General features: G+C 44.8%; 1 protein-coding gene across 1 annotated transcript in view; it reads right to left on the bottom strand.

Annotated features, from left to right (window-relative positions):
• LOC133966586 (neurexin-1a-like) overlaps nt 1-26,801 on the bottom strand; it is a 294,707-nt gene that overhangs the window by 98,739 nt on the left and 169,167 nt on the right. Inside the window, 1 exon segment of the mRNA XM_062401563.1 lies at nt 26,371-26,490. Coding sequence (XP_062257547.1) covers nt 26,371-26,490 — 120 coding nt within the window.

Genomic DNA, 26,801 nt, shown 5'->3' with positions numbered 1-26,801 from the left:
GCTGCATGTCTTATAGAAATGACACAATGAAAGTGAATCCGGAGAAGATGGGGAAAAAGAGATCACCAGAAATAAACATTGCGTGTTGCCGGAGGTGTATGAAAGGGTGTTTTTCTTGTGCGGCACAACCACCGCCTTACATACAGCTCTGCCTCTCCCTTATCAACAGGCATAGGAGCTCCATGAGAGAGCTGCGCGGTCCTCGAATTCGCACGATGCCATGGATCTACCAACAGATACATATATAACAGAGAGGAAAAAGAAATGTGCGTGGGTTTGCATTGTATTTCTACACCATGTTGCAAAATACATGCTAATATTAGCCTGCACTGAGGTGTTCTGGGCGGCTGTGTTTTTTATCAGCCCTTGCCAGCAGGCCTGAGGCTGAGAGATGGAAGGAGCAATGAGGAAGGTGAATTCCCACACAATCCTATTAGACTGGATTATGTGGCAGCTTTCTTTCTGTTGCCGCAATCCAGCAGGTGAGCAATTGCACACAAAAAAAATACAGTTATGACATATTTGGTTCTTATCGGGGGCCTCCTATTGTCAAACAGGGCAGCCATCCAGTTTTCGAGCTTGCTTTATGTAACCAATTAAGGAAACATACATGGTAATACAGACGTCAGGAAGTGATTTGCAAGCTTAGAATAATTAGCATGCTGTCACTCAAACTGCCCACAAAGAAGGGATCGAGAACGGACTTTCTTTTCTTTTCCTTTTTTTACACTGAAAACTGTCATGTGAAATCTAAGTAAAGGTTCATGATCGATCAGATGATCAATGACAATGATGCATTTTGGTCTTGTGGGAGTGGACTGCCACGGAAACCCATCCGCTGCAGCCTCCCCTGTGGCTGGGGGTTATCATCATATTTCACCCTCCATGTTCTGCTGCTTCTTCCTTGACCTTTCCTCCAAGCAATTACACCATCATTGAGGGAGCCATCACCGAACAGTCCAATGAACTATCCAATATCTTGACAATTGTGTTTTCACACCTTCCTGGTGCATTTCTTTCTTTATGACAAATTTGTACTGTAATACTATAGCGGACAATAAGTTCCAATATATTTATTTATTAAACAATGCTCATTTGCTAATGACACAATAAACTTTGCTAGATTGAGTCATTGTGGGAGAAAACCGGGCTTTTTATACAGTATGTACTAGCATTAGCAGATAGGTGCTACATAAGATCCTTGTCGAAATAGTACTATTGTGTTTACAAATGGTATTTATATAGCACTTTTCTAGTCTTGATGACTAAAAAAGCACTTTACAGTACAGTTTTACATTCACCCATTCACACACATACAGTGCATCTAATCGCAGCACTTTGTTATTCTATGGGGGGCCATTCAGGGTTCAGCATCTTGAGGGCATGCAACACTTTGGCATGCAGATGGGTCAGACTGAGGATCGAACCCCCGACCTTCAGGTTGGAGGACAACCACTCTACCCCTCAGCCACAGCCGCCCGTGCCTGTTTAGGATCATATTGGTTGAAATGTGAATGGTACACAGCCTTAGTGTGCAATGACCTTGTTCAGTGACCTTGTGTGTATTGTGAGCACCGTTGCTAACTCTCGCGAGACACACAAGCAACTGAAGCTTCAAAGACCAGCCCAGTATTAGAATATCAATATATAAATATAAGTACTACAAACCATACTGTTTACTTTGTTTATGATGTGGTGAAAGGTCTTTAATCGTTGCTCAATACGATGTAACAGTGTAAGAAGAAAGTAAAAGTGAAAGTGTCAAAATTATTATTTTACCTCGGTCGCAAGCATCAATCTTGTCGCTTGCTCTTCAGATCACAACAATCACGACAAACTGGCGGTGGCGGATCAAACCACAACATGACATGTCGCTGATTTTTCCCGCTGAGGAAGATAAATGTGTGGGATCGAGATTTCAGGGCAAATCACCTCAGAACACTGATATTACTTTTGTGGCTAACAGAGCTAATCAATGCATGGGGGGAAAATAGTTATCGTAAATGTCAGAAAAACATACCTGCTTGTTAGATATTCATAACACGCAGCTAGAGTTTCTAAAACAAGCCCCAAAAAAACTGCAGCCCGATCCGTGTGTTTTTTTTCCAAGCAACTTCCCAAAAGAAGCGTATTATAAGCAGACCTGGCATCTGTGATTGTGAGTGTTCATGAGGCTGTGTGTGTACGGCCTTGACTGGCGCAGATGTAGCTGCAGCCTTATTATGATGACAGAGAATAAGGCTTCTTCAAAGTGACTGGGCTCAATTCAGATTAGATGAAAAAAAATGCAGGCGTTCTGCATTTTTGAGCTCTACTTTATTTATCTGGATTTATTTATTTACCCCCCCCCCCCCCCCCCCCCCCCTTCTTGGGCTGTGTCCCCTGGGAAATGGAGAGGCATTTATTGAGTCAATCAAAATGACTGTGGAAAACTACTGGAGCTCTTTCATTAGCATCTTTAGCACCATGATGTGCACAACAGATGCATCCCTGCTATTCACTGCATGTCCCCCATACAGTTCACATTGGCTTGGTAGAATTCAGAGATAAATCTGGGGAACAACTCAACCTGTAATTATAATGCAGTTCTCGACATAATATCTAAACAGTGCAATATTAAATTATGTCTGTGCAAATTCAATGGCTCATGTGCAACCGATTTCACTGTATATGTTGTGATAAAACTGGATATTTTCGTTTTTATTCCATAATGTTTCATACATGTATGAAGTACTGCCTGTTTCCATGTTTTCTTTGCATATGTTTTTTAGGAAGTTATAATTTGGACTATCGTCTTTGCCGCTGTAACATGGCATATTTCCCCATTGTGGAACTAATAAAGGATTATCTTATCTTATAACATCTTGTCTTTATCTTAATTTGTTGATTTTACATATGTGAATTTATGATGTTTGGCATGCCTACATTCTATTCCCCCAGTTTGAGCATGACTGCACAATGTTTTTTTGAGATTTCTTTATTTTCATATCTGAAATGCTTAGTGCTTCTAAATCAACAAAAATCCCTCCTATCCCACACTGGAAACTTGTTTAATTTACTGTTGGGACGCCTGGTTTTCTCTATCACACTTGTTATATGCGATGCAAGTGTAACACTAGCAATGAACATCGACCAGACAACTTGTTTTTCATTTTATATTACCTTTAAAAAGAAAGCCAGAGGTGTAAACAGACTGTCAGAATGTAGGAGCAGGAGAGCGGGGGTTAGGGAGAAATAAGATGCTGTTGACGATGATTCACCGAGTGCCTTATGGGTGAAGAGCTGCCTGACTCAAACTTGTCCAAGACCTGTGCATGTGAGAGGCACAGACATCCCCCTTGAGTCAAGTGTGTGTGTGTGTGTGTGTGTGTGTGGGGGGGGGGGGGGGTACTCTTCTTCTTATCCTCCCTCCCTCCCTCCCTCTCTGTCTTTCAAGTCGCTAATCCCAAACCGGACACATTACTCAGCTGACCCCTTGCTGCCCACCGCATGCACAGTCAGGTCTTATTTCCCTTCATGCCAACCATAGCCTGGTCAGCACTGAAACCACACAGACCACTGCAGGCGCAGAAGCCTGCCCACTCTGTCTGCTTGGATGGGCTCTGTAGAGCAACCAGGGAGCGGGGGGGGGGAGGGGGGGGGTGTTAGGCAGAGTGGTCGGGTAAGAAATAAAGTGCAGAAAGAAAGCACGGACGGAAGGGAGGAAGGAAGAGAAGAAGAGGGGAGGAGGAGGAGGAAGGGAATGAGCGACTATCATAAGACGCAAGTAGGTTAAAGACCTAAAGCGCACACAGAATTAAAAAAGGGGGTGTTTGTGTTCTCACTCATCAGAGGAGGAGGAGAACAGAGTGACTCTCTCATCCGCGGGTCAATAACTGCCTCTGCTCCCTCTAGAGCAAGAGGAACATGTACTCAGATCCTTATCAGGGCAGCTATCATCTCCGCTGCCTCGCCGAGCCCGAGATGCTGTCATCCTCGCACTATCGCGGAATAACATCGACTCGCAGACATGGGAGTAATTACATTATGCAACCCCACAACACGGCAACGGCAAGGGGAACGTCACAGACCATCCTCTCTCTCCCTTTTCTCCCCCAATTTGTTATCCCTCTCTACATCTCCATTGTTCTTCCCCCTCTATTTTATATTGTATTCCTTCCCTCTGTCTTCCTATCCTCCCTCATCTCTTCTCTGCAGCATTACCAGCACAAACACACACACAGCCAGCAGCACCGTCTCTGCGCTTGCTCCGAAGGTGGAGAGCTTTAAAAACGATTACGATCACGTATAAATCGCTCCGCTGACTCTGATACAAACTGCAGAGTTTTGAAATACAAAAGCTCTCCGTGCAGTATGGTTGATGGAGCAGGTGTTGCAGTGGGAGGGTGGGGGCTCTCCTCAGATGTGTTTAGCACACCGTATAATCATCCTCAATCTGGAGGTTGACCTCCCCCCCTCGACGTATGGGCTATGCACATTTTCCTATGGGTTAATCTCAAGGGGGATAATTTACCGAGGATGACACGCAAACATATAAACACAGCATAAACAGCATGGGGAGTCGTCAAATCACTACTTTTTGCATCGGTAAATAGAGGCAGTAAATCTGCACCCCAACAAAGTCCACATTCCCGTTAACAACTGAGAAATAATATTTAAAGGATATAACACTTCTTCCCCCGCTCTATTGATCAAAACCCTTCCATCTACCCGGTCTCAATGAAGAATAACCGAAGGTACCGAGGAGAATATGATAACCTAGTTTTCCAGCATATCGAGTATCGTATCCATCTCTGGGAAAGAAGAGCATCACCTCTGGGAGTCTATCTATGATGAATGGTATGTCTGCTCCTCAGAGTTGATGCTGTCTGAACCTCATTACTGCTCGCCCTAAACAAACAATGCATCACACTCCAACTCAATTTCATACATCCTGACCATGGTAATTTTCTCCTTCTCTCCACATAAATCAATGACAGACGTATAGAAGTTCAAGGCAGAGGGAACAGAGGGTCGGTTCTCATACAGGACGCGGACACATACAGAGAGTAATATGTGTGCTTTGCTGAGAGATCACTTGCAGGACATTTGGAGCTGGTATATGGTGTTTGTTAAAAAGGATTGAAAAAAGGAAAAAGCGTGCATGGCCAGACCATTAGGGAGACCGGTGTTAACGAGTGAAGCAACACACTAAGTGAAAAAGTGCATTTTCATGAAATGCAGATGGAGGCAATTTGCATGGAGCAGAACTAACTGTCAGCACTCTATTAGCTTTGTTTGCTCTAATCACTTGAGACAATGGCAAATGCACTGCGGCAACAATAGTGAGAGGCAGGTACAGGTACGTGTGTTTTTGCAAATGGTATTAGATTTTAGCAGTGATGTGACGACGAAGGCAGTGAGAGAGAGCGAGAGAGAGAGGAGAAACAGAGGAGCGACGAGGGCAGAGAGAGAGAGAGAGAGGGAAACAGAGGAGCGATGAAGGCAGAGAGAGAGAGAGAGAGAAACAGAGGAGCTATGAGGGCAGAGAGAGAGAGAGAGAGAGAGAGAGAGAGAGAGAGAGAGAGAGAGAGAGAGAGAGACGGGAATCGTTTCTGTTTTAATATGTAAAAAATTGCAAATACAACACAGCATGCAACCTGAGGGACTCTAACTCATGCATTTGCAAATTAGACTGAAAAATTGAGCTGTACATGTTAATGTGAAGCGATCCGACACCTCGTGTAAGTGGGAATCAAACGCCGCACAGCTAAGACAACAGCACCGGGGCTGTACAGCAGCAGGCTCTGTCCTGGAGCCATGTACCAGGTGGAGCAGCATCTCTCCCATTTGGCATTATGAGAAACCCACAGTCTAACCCACATGTGCTGATCAACCCATCATGTTTCTGAGAGCGCTTTTTATTTTGGGGAGACCTGTAATTTCTCTGCCTCTCTCTCCCAGCAGCCATGACAACTCTGATAATAAGTCGTGGAATCTGCCTGAAAGCCCCATGTGGCCCCCGGGGTCCTCGGGGAGAGCGGGAGGCGAGCTGAGTGTTGTCCACTCCAGACAGGTCATGGCAGAGTGGCCTAATTGCCTCTCTTGTTGTCTCGGCAGGGCCCGGCAAACCTCCCATCTCCCCCATCATCACTGAGGGCCACCGACTCCCTCGCTCCTCGAGGTCTAACTCTGCCCAGTGATCCGGGCTCCGGCCCCGTGTCAAATAAAAACATCCTCCAATTCCCAGTGCCGCTCCTTGAAGGCGTTATCACTCACTAAACTTTAACATTAGAGATCATCTTCTGTACCGTGCCGAGCAGTACCACTCTTTGGAAACAAGCATTACGTCAGCGTTATACCGATAGTGATTACGTCACTGAAAAAATGCTGCCAGTATGACAACTGAGGAAAAGTATTCTCTTCTCTCAAGTGTCCTCCAGCCTCAGTCTTAATGTTTGTGTCAGAACTTCAGGTGAAATTCTCACATTGAAAAACACAAATGCAGACCAGATGCCGTAGACAGTGGAAAACAACAACTAACTGCAGTATGTCTGAACTCATACTTTATCGAGGCGAGAATGCTGCATTCTACCATGAGCACTTGGGCTGGGGTTACATAAAGCCTCACATTTGAGATTCTCCCTCTTTTTTGCGTCCCCCCCCCCCCCTCCCTCCCTCGCTCTGAGCGCCTGTGTCATGAACCTTCTCGCCACGAGGGGCAAAGAGGGGGCCTCAGCTATACGCTCCACCCTGGGCAGGGGCCAGGAGCGGCTCTACGCCCTGTGGAGCTGGAGGCAATTCATCTTTTCCTCCTCCAAACACCCGAGGGCAACACGGAGCGCCACAGTGTTCTAATCCTGCCTAATCTGGACACAGCGGAGCATCTGGAGATAGGGATATGGCTAATCTCAGACATGGAGACGGAGGGCACTTTGCTGAGGAGGGAAAAAAGGGGGTGGGGGGTGGATCTAAGCTCAATGTGGCTGATAGAGCTGTGTGTGTGTGTGAGTGTGTGTATGTGTGTGTGTGTGTGTGTGTGTGTGTGTGTGTGTGTGTGTTTGTGTGTGTGTGTGTCTCGGGGAGGGGATTCTTAAAAACCAAAAGTAAACAAGATGAGGCAATATTTCAAGATTGAATAGGAGGTAACACTGGCTAGCACAGATTGATAAAGTTCGCAAAAAAGGCCATTGATTGTAAGATGATAAAATACTTACTGTGCCCTGCTCTTAGGGATGCAGGTGATCTGTGGATAGCAATAGGCACATTATGGTGGCGCTTGTTTCCATGGGAGAGGTGAATGTGGTGGAGACTATCCACAGCACCTGGTTCTGACCCTGCCACAAAGCCCAGGGCAAGGGCAGTGATCCACAAGGCCAGGTGGGCGAGGGAAGCCGAACTCCAGGTTAGGGGCTCGGCCACGGGCCTCAGGGGAGCCAACTGTGGCCTCCAGCCTTCCAACATCTTCCCTGAGTGGCCAGATGAGGCTTCGGATGAAGGTGGAACTTGCGGCGAGCCTTTACAGCCCCATACTTCTCCCCTTAACAAATCTCACTTTGGCTGGAGACACTCGCACAGATCCACAGAGAAAAAAAAAGACAAAAAAAATATGAGGGACACAACACAAAATGTCGGTTGTAGGGGAGAGAAAAAAAAGAAGCCTCTTGTTGTTCTCCTCTGAGTTAGGAAATCCGTAGCAGAACCCAGGGAGGTAAAGAAGTATCATAAATCATCATACAAAAACAATCAAGAACACTCACTCAAGAAATTAGAGCAACGGCAATGGAGAAATCCCAGCCCGCTCCAGTTCCCCTAGTTCCCTTGTTCTCTGTGTTTCTCTCTTTTCTTCTTCTCTCCTCCTCACAAAATCACTAACATCTTTGCACCAAAAAACTGTTAATATTCCCAAAAAAGCACAAGGGCCAGGAAAAGAAGGACGCCAACTTGAGAAGAGACTAACAGCGTCCTGGGCAAAGTGGATTTCTTCAGAAAACCAAGACAGACATTCCGAGTTTCCCTCCGTTTCCTCCTCCAGGGGTCTCAAAGGATGTCCAGAGGAATTGTACCATAGTTAAATCCCAGTCTCATTTGCAAGCTGCAGCGAGCGGCGCACGGGAGAAAGAGGAGCGTGATTGCACCTGCAAGTTGTGCCAAGTGCAAGCGCACCCGTTCCCCATCCAGAGATCTCTGCTCTCAGTGAGACCGAGCGGTAGCAACGCCAGCACCTGCGAGAGCAGCCCTGGGCAGGAGCACAAACTCACTGCACACACACACACGCGCAGGCAGTATCGGCAGCGTCGTTCCAGGAGATGTGCGCAAGAGGAATAGGAGAGAGAGGGGAGGAGGAGGAGAAGGACGGCAGAGGGAGGGGGGGAGACTCAGCAGCCAGCCAGGAAGCAGGAGGGAGAGTGGCTATGCAAATGGCCAGCATTCACATAGCGAATCACTGGTGCCTGAGTGCATTGCAGAGGAAGAGCCTATTTAGGCAGATAGCAGGAATTGAAGCGATGTCCCGCAGCTCTGATTCCTTTCACAATCTCCCTCCACTCCCCCTGTTCACTGTTTGCGTTCACCTCCACTCTCCTGTGTGGACAGCAATGCAGTAATGAGCAGTAAAAAAAGAAGAGAGAGAGCAGACGTGAATGCAGCACAGGCTGAATTATTTTCTGTTGCTACTTTTATCGACTCATTTCTGCAGATTCCTTTATTCCTCCTCTCCCCGTGTCTCTTTTTCCTCTTCATCCTTTTTCTCTCCTGCTCTGTGAATTTAGAGAAAAGTTTTGTGCTAATTGTCCCGTGGATGTGAAAACTGCAGCGAAGCAGTCCTGGAAAAAAAGTGTATTGTACGAGTTCTCCACCTACTGAACTCTGCAGTCTATCGTTAGCAAGATTTGAGAAGAGTGATGATGCTGCAGCTCATATACTGAGGGCAACTCTCTCTCTCCCTCTCTATCAAAAACACATGAACACACACACACACGCGATAATAAAGCGCGCACAATGCAGGAGCTGGCAGTTGAGCACTGTCCACAGGGACAGTGCTGAATCTGGGCAAGTCTGCCTCGCCTGCTAATAAAAGAACATTTCTCACAAGAGGGAGAACGCTGATCCCAGACTCGGTGTGCAGCGCAGATTACGGGAATGTGGAGAACATGTGGACATAAAAGCCCTGCTGATAAACACAATCCGGTTCAGCTGGGATGTGCGCTCAGCGTTCAGAGTTCAGGACTGGAGACCACGCGGCTCAGCTGCAGTGTGCCTGCTTGTGTTTGCACACTGGCCATTCAACATCCTCCCCTTTGAAACGGTGTGTTCTAAGCTGAGCAGAGTGAAAAAAGAAAAACACTGTAAGCACCGCTGAGCTGATCTTTACGGTTTACAGGGAATACAGAGGCATTTCATGCCCAAAGTCAGCCAATTTAGACAGCGTGACACAGAGGATAATGTGTCCGTCTCCTTTTTCTTTTTCACTTGACTGTTCGCATGAAGACAATAAAGGAAACCCTGAGGAAAGCGAGGGGCCAATTAAACGAACATTAATAATGAACATTGCACTTGATCCATTTATTGAGTACAAATGCATCAGGGCTGAGGGCTCAACAGCAGAACAGGTACTTTGTTATAAGGTGAACATAATCAGTACAATTAATATAATCTGCCATCTGGCACGAGAGCACATGAGGATATCTCTCCCCCCCCCCCCCCCCCCCCCCCTCTGTTGTATGTGGTATCGTGCGTTTCCATACCGTGAGAGAAAGCGATTGAAGCACAAAACAGATGCTGCAACACATTAGGCAGCGTTGTTGCTCTCACCTTGCAGAATCTCAATAACTTGCTCCAGCCACCTCGTGCTAAAAGTCAGCGGCACGAAAAGCAGCACCGTCTTTCGGATTTGCAATGACGAAAAGGAACATTCCTGCTGAATGTGTTTACACATTTATAATTATCAACAGTGCAATCTGCATAATTACACCTAATAAGGCAATCTATCACGGCTGCTTGCCAAGGACAACAACCTGACTTCCCTTGTCCTCAACCGCAAAGTTGTATAGGGAAGGTAAATTCCATCTAAAATTGCAAGGCTTCATATGAGCGTTAATAAAAATTAATTTGTACTCATTGTCCAAGCTTTTGTTTTTGTTCGCATTCAGTGGAAACAGTGTGTTAGTATGCAGAGCCTGAAGTCAATGACATCAGCGGCCAGGTTACACCTTTATCAGATTTACCATTAGTTACTTATTCATTTCTGCCCCCAAGTGGCGAAACTGTAAAATGCACAAAGGATCTGTGGGATTATCACACGTCTGTGCGACAGCAAAACAGCTCCTCTGTATTCAACGAGATTAAATAATAGAACCAAAGCCAAAGAAAATGACTCATCACTGCATCATATCCACTCCACACATCCAAACTCAGAAGACGACATTCACTTGTCTCCCACAAACTACTCTCAATTCAGGTCGGCCACTGAAAAGCTTGTCTCGGTGAATGCCACTGTGAGCCTTCAGCAGGTTGCCCTCTGCTCCGAGCATTTTCCTTGACAAATTGGCTAACTGAAGTATGAGAAGCCAGAGAAGCAGAGAACGTGCGCACAGCCTCGGGGAAAACATTCACAAGTGAATTCCTTGTGCCTGCACAAAAGGAAACACCTGGGACCACGGCCGAAACTCATTTCAGCTAATTTGGGCACAGTGGCAGATCTCATCCCGCTTTTAAAACACGTGACTTGCGGCGCGTCGGCCACAAAATGAGAAAATCCTCTTTCACGACTCAACTTTCACCACTGACGAGTCCTTTTGATTCCCTTATTGTTTTCTGACTCCTGTTTCCGTTCAGGAGACGTCTTCTTGACAGAGAGCCAGAAACAGCTCGTCTTTGTTTCCATTTAAGACCCAAAGGATTGTGCGAAGTCTCTGATGCATACGATGCTTTGAGCGCAATTCCCCTTTTGGATCTAGGTTCCCCTGTTTATCTTTGTTTCATTTTACGGTACAAACCATAAAGTAAAGCCACCGAGAGTTATCTGAAAACAAAAGAGGAGGGGAAAAAAAAGAGAAATCCGTTGGCTGACTCCCCACCACCCCTCCCACACACTCACACACTTCTAAACTAAGTAATCTGTAAGAGGGGGAGAAATTGGTATTGGGTTTAATAGCCCCTTGGAGAGAAAAGGGTATAAAAGGAGAAGAGTGGTCTCTCTTACTCGCTTAAGACTGCAACCACGGAGCTGATGAGATGATTTTTGGAGAGCTGGGGCGGGGGGGAGCAGAGGGAGAGGAGCAGATGTGTGGTCTAAGAGTACCTGACCTGACTGTAGCAGGGCCCTTAAATCAGTTAAAGGGCCATCAGGTGACACTTAATCACACACGTGAAGACCCTTTAGAGGAGCGGCGTTCCCACTCGAGAGCCACGACCGGCGACGTTGTGTTTTAATGGACACAATCAGTGGCTTCCTGAAAGGTCAGCACACGAAAGGGGCCATTTCACACACTGTGTCTCCAAGCACGGGGCTGTTTAGTCTATCAGAGGCTGTTGTTGGCCCAGAGCAGATGAGGCATGCAGGCCGAGTCGTGCATGAACCGGGCGCACCTGTTGTGTGCTGGAGTTGACACATCTGTGCCAGGCTCGGCAACATATGTGTTCCCAATGGACGGGGTTCTCAGGAGGCCTTTACCTTTAGGTTCCATTGTGAAAAGGATAATATTCTAATCACAAATTGCCTAACGGGGCTTAGCAATCTGCACAAGGTGTGACATCATCTGCCCTTAACCCTCGTATTGAACTCGAACTCGAAAACGCAGACAACTTAATATGTCGCAAAATCCCAGATATCAACTGTACATGTCCAATGGAGTCATGTAAATGTTTTAAATGTGTATATGATAAACTGAGGAGTGTTACATTTAAAGCTAGTGTTGGCAATCCTGGAAAAGCTGGCAAGAGCACGGGGCCAAGCTTTTAAAAAATACAACCCCTCCCATCAGCCCTCTCCTTAAAGCTACGCCCCCAAAACACGCCCCCGTACACCGACTTGAGATACAAAGTGTTTCAGGAACAATTGACCAACCCTACCTCTACCTCCTCCCGGTATACAAAGCAGCAATGAGATTGCTCACAGGTCGCACTCACTTCAGTCACCAAGCCATAGAAGTTCAACACATTGCCAGTCCTACGTTAAGACACAATAAAAACCTGAACTCTTTATGGAATTGAGAATCAGACTCATCTTTCGTCCAAACACGCTTTGCAGACATTACAGAGAAAGAGAGAGAGAGAGAAGGAGAGAGAGAGAGAGAGAGAGAGAGAGAGAGAGAGAGAGAGAGAGAGAGAGAAAGAGAGAGAGTGAGAGACAGGGGAGCACACAATGCACTGATGCTAATGTGTGTACAGAAATAGAAACACATTGCTGTCTTACTCATCCGCCGATGTGACATGATAACAACAGACAGGTACAGGGAGGCAACACTCGGTACAAACACACAAACTGTGCAGTATTTCTGCGCAGGGGGGTGAGGCCAGGGTGTCAATACTGTTTGTGTGAGCAGAGGATGTTACATCAGATTACTCTGCCGCATCCGTCAGAGGAAGGGAACTGTGTTTTGAGCTCTGTGAGTCACATGCTCCATGGATTCAAGTCTTCACCAAGCCACGACTGCCCTCATCATGAAGTGATTAGCTCTTCACATAAATATCCATCGCTCACACGTGTGCCGCTGTCAAGCACTCGATGATTATTACATTAGATAATAAAGAGCAATCACACATGTAGGCTCGGAAAGCTCGGCGACTCACCAACACCAAAATGGTTAACTTAAAATGCAGCGAGCCTTCCTTGTGCCGCAAACACTGTTCATTATGCAAGCTGTGAAGACTACATAAATAACACCACTCAAGCTGATTAAGCAGCCAACTAATAGGAAATAATGCACATTTAGTGTTGTAGAATCAAATCAGCAAATGGCGCTGCATGGTGGCTGTAATAAAATGACTCCATTTATAAAAAGAAAGTAAAACATCTCGACATCAATTCTCCGTCCAGCCCGACTTTAATTTGCTCTGAAATGACTTGAACATTATAGATAATTTAATGGCGCTGCTAAAATAAGTTTAGGAACGTGCTTTTGACGTCGTTAATACGGAAAGTTATTTGGGTTTCATTGTTGTATTTTCACGCCGCAGCAGTTTTGTAAACCTGTCGAGGCAGATGGTCGCCCGCCCCCAGTCTGCTGCTTTCTGAGGCCACTTCCTGTTAAAAGGGAGATTGTGAGAAGTATGCACGTTTAACATCTTCAACATAATCCTTGCAGCTAGTTCTTATCACAGCGATGCATGTCCGAGTGTTCATTATCGGTAAAAACATCAGTGTACAAGCGGTTACAGTGAATATCAGGATTGACAGATGGTCGATTGAAAGTATCATAATGAAGAGGAGACGCACCATCCATCTTTATTTCCAGTCTTTGTTCACAGTCAAATCATGTTGCTGTTTTCTCTTCTTTGTTTGACCATTGCAACTCCCGACATGCACACACTGCACAGAGCATCCTTTCCATAGGCAGGGCTCCAGCAGACCCAGACTGTGTTGATGGAAGATAAACAGATGAACCTCCTTTTTATTGCACACTGAGCAGTTTAGTATTTGTATCGCCGGTAGGCTCCTTGTGCTCCTATTGCTCATGGGACACTGCTAGTGAGGGATGATTTTTAGAGCACGGCTGACCTGACCAAGTCGTTTTTTTGTTTTGTTTTCTCCTTCCAATCCACAAGCGATGCCACAGCAGTGTTATTCATTACCATAAATCCATTTAAATTCACATTAAGATCAAGAGCGGCAGACATAACATTCAGAAATCCTTGTACATGAGTGCAAGTAAAGGTTGTGTGCGCTTGTGTGTTGTGCACACGTAGGTGTGTCAGCGTGTGGGTGTGTGACGATGATGTGTCTGCAAATGCATAAACTATATCCCAACTGTCAGTGAGAGAGATGGGGGTCACAGGTCAGCAGCTTTCCGGAGGCTTTCTCTCTATCTCCTCTGACAGTTCCCAAGATGCAGTGGGCCACTGGGGCACTGTGTCTGTCTGTCTCTCCTGAAACGCGTCCCCAAATACATCAGTTCCCCTCTCAGAGTGCGTCATCCTGAGCAGGACAAGGATGGACTGTGTCCCCCTCACGGAGCCCACGGCTTGTCTGTTGACAACCACTCAGCCTCCCTCCGGCTAACTTGGACAATAAAACGGTGTAGTAGAGGAAAAAAAAATATTCTGCATAAAAATAGTTTATAAACAGACCATCTCCTCTCCTCACAAAAGCCCTGTGTCTCCTTTTGACTGACATTTATTCCCTTTGGCAAAAGTCTACTAGATAAAGCAAAAGAGAGAAAACAGATCTGCTCTTTATTGAGAGGCATATTACAGTGAACTTATTTTCATTCTTGAAAACACCATCATGAATATAGCTCTTTATATATACATGTATTCTCTAGCCAGTACTTAGTCAGGTGAGGATCCCTTTACATAGACGGGCACATCAAGAATCTCCTTCAAACTAAAATATAAACTAGAGAGTGCCTTCCATCACTTGTTTTTCTTTAACAATGTTCTTCTTTCACAGTGCACTCAAATCACTATTAAACTTCAACAGCTCACATGTGATGCCATATATTTTAAGAATCTATTACTGTGTTATTTTCAGTCCTATCTCAGTTTCAAATCATCCAAGAAAACCTGAAACCATTCAGGCAACAAGAGGCAGGTGAATAGGATCTTCACAGACACACAGAGAAGTGTGTGAAGTCGCTTGTGGCTCTTGCCTTTAAGAAACTGAACACAGACTATCAAAGCTACTCTGTTAGACATTCACTCCAGTGGAGATTGAGAAAAGGTGAGAGGCTCAGGAACGTAAAGCCGTGCAGGGCACACTGAGGTGAGGTGAAGAGGAGCAGCTGAACGAGGTCTGCTGAGCGACTGGCAGAGGGCAAGCTTTGGAATGAGGACAAAAGACAATGTAGAAGGGAAAAGTTATTTCACAGACCTATTACTATTTTTTGAAAAGTATGTCTGAACAGAGGACAATAGTGGAGAACTTGCTGCCGACACTTACTTTAGTACCTAGGAGGACGTAACGCAATCTGGGACAGTATTCTCACAGTCACCTCTTGATTTAGATTCCACAAGTTCTTTGGAGGAGGAGTTGTCTCGAGCAAAATAGTCCTTATGTGTTGCCATTGTCCTCCAAGGCATCAACAGTTTGGACATAGTGGGACTATTGCTTTAAGAGCTCAGGAGATAACACCATGTAACAGTTAAACAAGGTTTTGGATACCAGTGGCAACACATTTAGCTGCCGGGCAGATGTTGCAAGCTGTATGGTGATCTATCACCATCATGTGTTGTGGTTGGATAAAAAGTTTGGGTACTGTGGTTGCTAGTAAATCCTGGAATAAAGTGGAGTTTTGGTACCGTTGTATAATAGTGTGAAGGGGGCAAAGCTATAGTTTCACTGCTGAATCAAACATTTACAAATCTAAAATTAAATTTACTCTACCCTGACAAGATATCATGTGGTAGTACCACAACCAATCAAGAAAAGGGGACAAGATAAATTGTAAAACCTCCCAAACAAACACCCAACGCATGCGATTTTGCGCAGTGGAAAACAAAGTATAAAAGTAGGAAGCCACCAGTCTCCCCTGTCCAAGAGTATGTAGAGCAACTCATGTCTAAGCGAAGGGTTTGGTAACAGAGAGGTCAATGGCCTGAAGCACAGCACGCATTGTATATTAGTTAAAGTGTGTCACACACACACACACACACAATGAGTGAAGCAGCATGACTCCAGTTGTCCACAGAGACTAGCCTTGCAGCCTTCACTGCATGTATTTCCTCGTACACGCAAAAAAATCTAAATTGGCCTCCTGCCCCCTTTAGTTTATGTTGACTGAAATCTGGCGTCCACACACTCCATTACATTAAAAACTACTACCACAGCCAGATCCAGTTCACAGACCTGAAGGGTTGGTCTGATGCACGCAACAATCTTTTGTAATGAATGACTTTTGATTAACATCTACCACTATGTCTCTTGAATGAGCTGAGAGGAAACCTCCACTGATTTATGCTGAAGGTTGCCAGTGGGGTGGCAGCTCCCAACACTGAATATCCAGTCTAAAATATCTGTCAAGCCTATTAAGCAGGTTTCCCCTCTAAATCAGTCAGTCAGGACAGCTCTATTCCTGGGACTGACTTTGGCTAAGGCAGTGAGGGATCTATGTGTGCTCCCCCCCCGCCCCCCCCCCCCCCCCCTTGCTGCCTTGCGATAAGAAAGGATTTGAGTTGTAGCACACATAAAATCTGTCCTTTATGCATAAAACACTTCAGAAGTTGGTTGACTTCAAGGACAATCCGGACGGAAAAGTACTATTAACTTCCCCATGATGGTGATAGAGAGATGAGTTTGTATCGTCTAAACCCTTTGTGCATATTGTTAATAATACTCAAAGCACGGGGCTATGCTCGAACATACTGAGCAGTTGTTTGTTTGCTATGGAGACTGGCAGGAAATCCCCTTGTGAAGCGAAGGATTGTGCATTTGCTGCGTGATGGCATTTCACAAGTATATCTAGAGTCTCCTGTACATTTACTTGAGGCACAATACATACATGCCTGCAGAGTATTGCAACAATGGTGTGATTTAAAAAAAAAGGGTTTAGAGGAAGAAGACGTCTATCTATCAAACACTGACTCCAAACGAGGTCTGCACTTACTTTAGTTTGGCTTTCACACTAACATTAGAAACTGGAAAAACAATTAAATGGAGTAATTTGGTATAAAATGCAATGCTTCATGGTTGCTTCAGAGTCTATGTTACACAAATGAAAAACAACCAAAAAGTCCTCATTGAAGGCTTATCAGAAACCAACGTGCTCTGGTGTTTGTCCTCAGGATTTGTTCAAGCTAAATAGCAGAACTGTGGAAGGTTTGTCAATTACTATCCTCATGTGAGAGCTGGTAAGATTCTTAACAAATAAGCACCTATACTCCCAAGAGCAATTCCATTGCACAAAGTGCCCTAAAATGACACATCTTTATGTTGTCTTTCTTCTAGTGGCCTCTGTTATTATGAGGGGAGCAATTGAAGGAGTGTAGCAGCAGTACTACACAACAACAATAAAGTCCATATAGGCAGGAAGTTAAGGTTGATGGATTGGCAAAGAAAACGATGGGAGACACTGCTGTTTCGTTCCTGTTTCCTCCGGGCAATAATCCTGCATTTTTTTTTAGGCACGGCAAAAAAAAACTCAGAGCCATGACTAATGGGTTTGAACTGTAACAGTGAAAGCTGAAAGGCACTGACCTTAAAGCATGCGTTATTACCCAAACCTTGATCTTTCCAGAAACCTAGGAAAGTCGTTTTTGTGGCCAAACCTGCCCAAACCCTGACAACTGCACAAACAAATAATGTCACCCTGTCGAAAGCCATCGACTCATTCTAAAGGGAATGACAAGGCAACTGATTTTACCGTCTGAATCTGGAGGACCTATTGACAGTGTTATAGGGAATTGCTGTGTCTACTTGCAGGGACTTAATTGGCTCGATGGATTTGAAGTGCATTGCACTGCTCAGAAAGTAGAGCCACTGATCCTGTGCAGCAAAAAATGGTCTGTCTGGAACAAAACCTCCTGCAGATCCAAACAACTGGTCTCATCTCACCCACCACAGAGAAAAATGGATCTGCCTTTTGAACTTCATATGCTCAGCAGGTAAGAGGTATCACCTCTAGAAGCAAAGTTTGGACTCCCCCAAATACACAAGAATTGTATTCAGTTGAATTTGCAGTAACTTATCTACATCTTGCTGAGAGATGCTTTATCCATTATTTATTTTTGTCTGCCTCTACCATGCCAATAACAAACTGCTTCTTGTGTTGCTGTATATTGGAAAAAAAATTGGCTTACATTTTTATTACAATGTCCACCATCTGAATTTACAATTCAGCAATAATTTACCCAATTGAAAGACCTCTTTCAATGAAATAATCAGTTACAGAATTTCAACAGAACTTTTTAAACAGTTACGTAATAGTGAGCATTGTTTTAAAGGGATTTTTTAAAAGTCTCGCTACAGTTCTCCAGAGGGCCATGTTCAATAGCCTGAGTTTATGAGAGAGGGGAATATTGTGTCAGCGTCAGTGTATCACCCAGCAGGGCAGTTTAGCAGATGTTCTGTCTCCGAGTCAACACTTTAATTAGTATTGTGTTGTGGAGAAACAACAGCTTCTTATTTCCTGTCAACATGCCCCCCCCCCCCCGGGCTACCAATTAATAAAAAACACCTCAAAGATTAGGTTCCCACCGCTGCACTGCAATGAGCTCAAGATGAGACTCTGATTACAACAGAGATTACAATGAAGACGACTAAAATGTGCTAGAGCGTCACTCTGATCGGAGCAGGTATTGTTCACTGACGCAAAGAAAATGTTGAATGTTGTTTAGTGAAACCCTTATAAATGCACCAACAAAGCTGTTTGCAATTCAGGGGCTACGTTTGGAGACTGATTGAGCCACAGCAGCATAAATACTCTATCCTTTTTCGAAGGCTCTCGCAAATGTGGCCGAAAAATGCGTCCCCAAGCAACGAAGGCTCCAACAGGTGGATCCTTCTTCGGCCAACCTATCAAAGAATTTCTCGAGCCCTGGAGACAAACTGTGTCTTAAAGAAATAAAGGCGGCTGCATTGGCTACACTCTTGCATGCAAGTATCAAGCTTCAACCTAACAAAACACCTAAAACACCAAGGGGCCTCAATTTTTTTGTCGTTTTCAATTTCAACTGCAGCTCTGTTGCGAGGCGACAAGAGCGGGACAGGCTGGTGATGCAAATCCTGGAAATCCTCCACAGACCTGTCAATCTCATCCTGGTTCGACCTTTCGTGGGCGGCGATGGCAGCCGCCTCTTTCGTAGACCGTGTCCTTCCAGGGCCGCAGCCCCTGACTGAGGACTTCCTCTGAGCGTTACACCCAACAGATTCCGTGCTGCTGAGGGCACCCGGGAGCTGTGTCGCTCCATATGAGCAGCAGCACGGTCTTATGAAGCCGTCCAACATATGTCAGACACTGCTGCTCCTCCATACTGATGTCACTGTGCCAGCATGAAGCTACAGTACATCCCGTAATAAGTGGTGTGTGTGTGGGGCATCCTCACAGCTAAATTCCGTGTTTCACCATCAGTCAAGCAAAGTATTGAGTCGCATCCATGAGACTCCAGTGTGCTACCGAGCCGGCTAAAAGGCATTGATTCTGCAGCCCTCCCTGCCTGGGTGAAGTTACAGACGTGTTACAGCATCCACAGTGGGAGGAAAGGGAGACCAGGTTTCCATGCCAACAGCCTTTACCCACATATGGCAACTGCTTCCTGGCACAGAAACCCATTTAAATGCAGACACTCAATCAGCATGAGGAAATTATTGGAAATAACTAGGACAGAAAGTGACCGTGAGTTGGACGCAGAGGAGGAATCAGTGAACATAAAAGAAGGAACAAAAAAAAAAGAGGACAAAATGACAAATCCTCTTTCAGTCTCTTAACAGTGATGGAAATGTTGAGGAACAGACCCAGCCAGTATTCATTTGGAACAGCAAACAGCATGATATAGGATATATGTGAGAGCAAATACACAATGCTCTATTTGGCTCCAGGCACTGACACATGCAGTATGAAAGGCGTGAAAGTGGATCTAGACGTAGCATGACTTCAATTAAATGGCCTATTTCAAACAGGTTTCTTCCTTTTGTACTGGAGGAGCTTGTGATAAATACGAGGTTAAATATTTGACTATGTTCAAATGTTAAAATAGTGCTTCATCAAACAAAAACAAAAAAAGGCTCTGTAATTTCCTCAAACAGCCGAGCGCTGACGTTTCACCGATCATTACTCAGATCGTAAATGGTGCATTTGTTGGGGGGACTATTTTCAGTGGCAGATTAATACACATCTGGCTCTCCAGCCTCGTGGTGATGAAGGCACACGCCAACCGGCAGCAGGGCGGCTCAGTGATGTGTTTTAATAGTTTGAGGAAAACAATGGAGGTCATGGCTCAGTGGAAAAAGCTATATCACGCTCTGGATACACACACAATACTTGTTACTGGGATTAATTCATTATCTTTTCATAGGATTTGTTGACAGTAAAACAAATAATGAATATGACCGAAATAAATCATTAAGACCATTAATATTGGCATACAATATGCAGAGTTACTGTAATAATGTAGTGAGTAGATAAATTGCAGGTATACACATAAAGTAAATGTTGATTACTTATTCATATACTTGTACTATTTATAGAAATTTATAAGTTTCTCTTATTGACAGAAGAGTCATTTAGTTTTGTGCTGCATTACCACAGATCACTTTGACTCTACAGAGGACGTGCTGGAACACTTGCACATTTTGCGTGAAGGGGCCACCGAGGTGAACACAGAGAGGCACTTAAGACTGATTCTCTCATATCTCAGGGCACAATTGGTTGTCGGAAGCCAGGCCAAGCATTCAAAACACACTGGGGCTCAAATACCTTCCAGAGCCGGGGATTTCTTTTCGCTGGGCTGCGTTAAAAGAGGGCGACGTCCATGGCGAGAGGGAACATTACTTCCATGTGACAGCAGGCTGTTTACTCCTCGTATCCCCTCGACCTCCCTACTGGACCGGGTGTCCCCTCGTATCGATCCAAACCAAACTAAGTGGTCTAATTCTTGCATGCTGCCGCGGCCGATTGGGACAACACTGTCTGGAGTATTTCCTGCCCGCGTCTGAGTGTGTGTGTATGTGTGTGTTTGTGTAGAAACCTCACAACTGTAATGGAACAGGAGTGCCCTACTTAATAAGACGGGAAAATTCAAGGAGCACATTTTAAGATTTACAATGGGCTAAATTGGGACATATAGTTAATCTTGTAATATTTTCTCCCTTATTTTTCTTAAAAAGAAAAACACAACAAAAAAACATGTGAGGAATACCAGCACACTGTTGGGCCCTCTGAAGTATTTCTACTAACAATACATATCTGTCGGAGAAATTCACCACTGTGGATCGGTTGTGCAAATTTTTCTGAACTCTCCTCCACTTCCTCCATTCTCAGTTCTCGTCATTCTAAAATATTTATTTGAAATACTGCGTTTGTGGATTCAAGCTACCTCTGGGTGCGGCTTCCTCTGTTGAAAGAAGTTGTTGTTGTTGCCTGCCTGAAGTTGAAGCGCTTGACAAAAACAGATTATTTCACTTTCGTCTGTTTGTTCTGAAGAAAAATCAGACTTGTGTCCATTGCAGATCACAGAGTGTATATTGAGCCCAGGGCCCAGACGGACTCCTCTCAAGGTGCAGTGACACAGGAATTAGCACCGACTCAGACACTTTAGAAATCAAATAAGTAGGGGACTCGTCTTTTCCCCCCCGGGGCAGAGACAATGGAGACAGGACCCACACACAATCTCCATTGTTGATACAATATTGACATGGCACTAATGGCTCTGGCTATAAGACGGACTGGATGAGCAGTCAGGCGACTCAAGGATTGCGTGAATGTCCAGACATACCCTTCACTATAGCCTCTCCACGACCCACTTTAGCCTAACAGCAAACACGATTCTGTTTGTCTCTGTACATTACAGTCAGATGCTTGACCACTGAAGGCAAACTCCCTAAGGAAGTCTAGACTGGGGTTTCATGTCACACACACATTCACAAACACCAGAATCCAGAGCACAAATTCAAGCCCTATCCAACATTATCGATACAACAAAATACAAAGTGCAATAAGATATCATCAGATTGGACTGCATTATGACAATATTAACTTTATAATTTAAATAGGCGACGCTTTAGCTGATAACCAGTATCGGTTAATACTTACAGAGCAGCACCGATCAGTTCACCACGCACCGATAGAAACAGTCTGTGTCTCCTATATGCCATTTTATTACCTCACCCTTCTGTTATTTTACTGGTTTGTTTGTGGAAAAACCCAAAAGCTATATGAGAGTTGTTGGAAGGATGTGTTGTGGATCAGTGAAGACCCCATTACATTTTGGTGCAGATCCGGATCAAGGGGCGGATCCGGGAGCTTTTTCATCCCTTTCTATAAAATAGTGATTTTGGGCGTTTTCCAGAATATTTCATTGTAAATTGAAAGTAGTTGGTGGATCTTGATGAAAAAAAATCAGTTACTTTCATGGAACTGGTATTTATGTTGGTATTTTAGGATTACACAAAACCATCTCAACTGATTCCCACCTAACATGGTGGGAGGATGGGACATGGGCCAAATAGGAATCCATAAAATGCTGGCGTGCATTCTGACGAAGGGGCTGATCCAGGACATTCCACTGTCTCTAACAAAATAAGATAAGATATGGTGTTTTTGACATTTTCCCACAGAATAATAAAAAGCATGGCTGTTTAAAGGACTAATATCAATGAGTGTATGCAATTAGGGGCGTAGATTGAATTAATTTCAGGGGCCTGTGGAGTCCTGATGGAGGTACGGGCTCAACAGAGTGCTATTCGAGATCCTACAGGCATCAAGAGCCACTGATTCAGACACACACTTAACCCTGTTCACAACCGTCTTAATTCATTTCACATGCATGATGATCTGAGGGAAATCTGATTCATCTTGGCCATGGTCTTGTATTTTCAGAAGATCTACTGACTGTAGCCGTGCAGTGGGGATAATTGGTTCTATAAATACGACTCCACCGTGTCCCCAGTTCATTCAAGAAAAAGAAAAAAACACACTCACTCTCCCACATCACTTGGATGAAGTGTTTGGGAGAGTTGATGAAGAGAAGATGTGAAGATTGTTTTTATATCTGGGCCATCATCTCCACAATCATTCTGAAGTGAAAGGCGCGGCGCCGCTCTGAAAAGTTGAAATACTTTTTATCATAAAACTCTCAAGGCGCCGCCCGAGAAATGATGGATCGCTCCGAAAAATGAAACCCGCTGCAGAGTCGGTGGGGATCCACGCGGTACATAGTGGAGACCACTGAGGCTGTTGGTCCACATCCCCCCCCTAGGACAAACCAGTGGAAACAGACAGCCATGTGCATTGAGCCATGACTTCCTTTGCAGTGATTAAGAGGACCTGTCACTTCCCTGTAAGTTCACTTCCTCCTCTTTTCCTTCCGTCAATGTTACAAATAGACGGTGCCGAATCACTGATATCACGTTTCTCTTAGAGCAGATTCTAACCTCAGTGGAATTTTCAGAGAGTCAAGAGTAAATCTGTGTTTGGAAGGAGCATAAAGTAATTGAGGATTGATGTCAAACCAGCTTGTGGGATTATCTCCCAAGATGAATACACAGTATTTCAGATGGCATTTTCCCTTTATGTTGAATTCTATTGAAATATATATGCAAATATTAAGACGTCAAAACTTAGTATCCTCTCAGCCCACTTATCCTGAGTGTAGGGTGTTCTTCCAAATGGCTGATATCTGTGTTTTATTAAAAACAAAATGTGAATTCATTAAGTGTTTTTTCACGTAATAATCAAAATTTTACTAAAAAAAAATATGGATTGGACGACACTGTCACCTGCACTGGAGTTGAATCTCACAAATCAATTTTAACCCACAGGGAATAAAGATTTTGAATTTGAATGAGTGGAGGAAACAAAGGGTATTGTTCTATCAGTCAAGGTATCAGTTCCTCTGTGATTTGTGACTGACACCTGTACCCTTCATCCTGGCTGTAAATGTTACGGGGGGGGGGGGGGGCAGGAGCAAAGACGACCTGCTGGAGAAATATCTGGAAAGGCAGCGAGCTTCCCATGAAAGTTCCCCATCGGAGACCCATCGCTCTGATGTAAATTGCCTGCATTTCAGCTTATGCAAATACATCTGGTAAAGAGTGATATTTTCCTCGGAGACGCTTCTCGCCGTCCCTCTATCCCCGTGACAATCCATCAACGCAGATAAAACCCAACCATCTCCAGCTTCATTTTTTTTGCCACTCGTAGATGTTTCCTTTGGCAGACTCAGGCTGCCTCGCATCCCTACTCTGAAGGACTAGTTCAGATCAGGCGCAGTGAGAGAGATTTCTTGGAAAGTATGCTTTCGTGGTCACATATGCCCCCCCCCCCCCCCCCCCCCCCCCCGGGCCTGCACATTGATCCGTCCTATTGTTTTTCTTTATTGTTTTGTCAGATCGGCAGCTCTGGTGACTCAACCCAGCAGGTAGTGCCATTTTTTTCCTCAGATATAATATATGCGAACATGTGTGGTAAGCAGATCCGCTCCCAGTGCCAGAAACAAGCTCCACGGGCCTGCTCGGGATGAATATGTATGACAGGAAGGGGGGAGAGAGAGAGAAGGAGAGAAAAAAAAAAGGAAAACAAGTTCCAAATTGTACGTCTTCTCCCTGGAACGCACAGGGAAGGTTCACGATGAGTTCGCCATCAAAAATATCCCTTAACACCTCCAGCATGAGCCCCTGCTCCTCTGCTGATCCAGACACGGTTTGAGGAATGAAAGCGGGGGGGAGAGTAAAACGAGGCGGAGGAGGGCTGGGATCAGGACGAGCCACAGTCACAGCTCGCACCTCGTGGACAGAAGAATCCTTTTAGTGTTATCATGGGCCGCAGATATGTTTCGGGCCATGAGGCTGCACGGGAAACTATTAACACTTTCTCTGGATAACAAAAGACGGGGACCTTATCGGGACGGTGGAAGTGACATGGAATGCATTAACATTTACGCCGCTCTCTCCTCTGCTTTCGTGTCATCCCCCCCCGAGTGCCCACTCCGCTCCTTTCTCTTTAATGCAGTTCAGCACTTTGCCCATTCACCCCTTACTGTGTGAACCGCTGCAGAAGAAAATAATGACCATCCCGAATCCCCCTGTGCATGTTTGGCATAAGGAAGTAGCCCATTTTCTAAAAGCGGAGCGAGACATTAGCCCAGTTCTCCCAACAGCTCAACATTAATCAGTAAATAGTCCCTAAAACAAGACGCCCATTTAAATGTCTTTAAGAGAGATTAATATCACAGAACTTTTAAATTGCACTTTGAATATTTAGTGGGTGTTTGTGTGTGTGGTGTAGTTATTACTGTTGTGGGGACCAACATCGGTTTTAAAGAGTCACATGATGGGGACTTGTCTTTAACATGGGGACAACAACAAGTAGCTATGACGTAAATCATTACTATTCAAAGTGAATGCTTTAAGGTCAGTGTAAGGTGAGAGTCAGGGTTAGACAAGTAGTAGTAATGGTTCAGGTACGTCTTCAGGGAACGACTGTTATCTCCTCTGATCTCATGGGGGCTTCTATGCGTGTGTGTGTGTGTTTGTGTGTGTAGCTGCGTTCTAATTATATCAACGCAGCGCTCGACAGGATGCATCCTGGTGCCATTAAAGTGCATCTTTCGGTAAATGTCATTCATGCTTTTGTTGCTTGTTTGACTTGCCGTTGATGTTTTATTTAGCAGAACACAATGTTTGTTGCTCCCTCTAGTGGCGCATCCCTCAAACTTTAATGAGCTGTCTCACTGAACCGTCAGCCAGATGTCACAAACGTGGAGGCTTCCGCCCATCAGGGTTTCGAGCAGCTCTCGACTCCCCCCACGCAAAATGTATGCAGAGCAGGGATGCCGAAATAAAACTCGCGTCAAGCTCTTTCTAACCGATCGACTCACAAGTCAGCAGTCACCGGTGGAAAGTAGACGGCACAGTTTGGGGCCTCCTTACTTAGTCTGATCGGAAAGTTTGCAGAAAAGCAAATTACGTAATAAATCTGGCAAACTCTGTGCTCCTTTAGGACCCAAATATAGAACGCAGGCAGGAAACATTAATGAGCTAGAATAAGAATTGCTTGTGAACACGCAGGATAAAAATGTCCCTGCTGCTGAGGATAACACCCTGTAAACGTCTAGCACCAAGGTCTCCCTGGTTTTTAATGAGCTAAACAGATAGGATGAATCATGCATCTAATGCTGTGAGACGGGGATGAGGGATGTCATCTTGTATGATTCATCGGGACTAAAACGAAACTGAGGAGACCTGCCATTTTATGTTAGTGAGGGCATGTGCAAAGTCAATTAAAAATAACAGGTTTACTACGTGTCTTCCATATAAAGACAGACAGAAATAAATAAAACCGATTTGGATTTGAAGTGTTTGTGAAGCACTTTCGTGTTATTGACTGGGATTCACACACACACACACATTCCTACATCACTTCTTTATGCAGCCTTCAGGGGCCGTTTAGGGTTTACATCTTCAGGACACTGCAGCATATGGACTAGAGGAGCAGGGGATCGAACCGCCAACATTGCTGGTTAGAGGACGACCCGCTATACCTCACAAGCCCTAGAATTAAGAGGTGGAAGCCTTCCTACCGTCATTGCACAGCGGCCCTCCGAACGTGGTCATGCTACAGTCACAGCTGAAGCCCTCCCACTGCTGCAGGCATACGCCCTGGTTGGCACATGAGTCCTCCTGGCACGTGGTGCTGGGGCCTGGACGTGGAGACAAACAGCAAGTCGGTGAGCAGACCTTCATAACACCAGTGTGTGCACACTGACTCTGCAGTGGAGTTAAATGTCAAACAGAAAGTACAGACGATAGGCTTCAGCAGATGGAAGCTTACAGATGAATTACATATCCACCCTCTGAAAACACAACAGTTGGTTTAGTCTCCTTTTTTATTGTTATCAAAACACACAAAAAAGAAATGCAATAAAAACATTTAAGTTATTAAAATAAGTTAAAATATTCTTAATATTTGGATTTATCTGACGTTAGGGATTTAAATGTTTTATTTGACATT

Source organism: Platichthys flesus, chromosome 12, assembly GCF_949316205.1.
Source record: "Platichthys flesus chromosome 12, fPlaFle2.1, whole genome shotgun sequence".
Classification (NCBI taxonomy): Eukaryota; Metazoa; Chordata; class Actinopteri; order Pleuronectiformes; family Pleuronectidae; genus Platichthys; species Platichthys flesus.
Note: the sequence above shows the minus strand (reverse complement) of the source record. Positions and strands in the feature narration are given on the sequence as shown.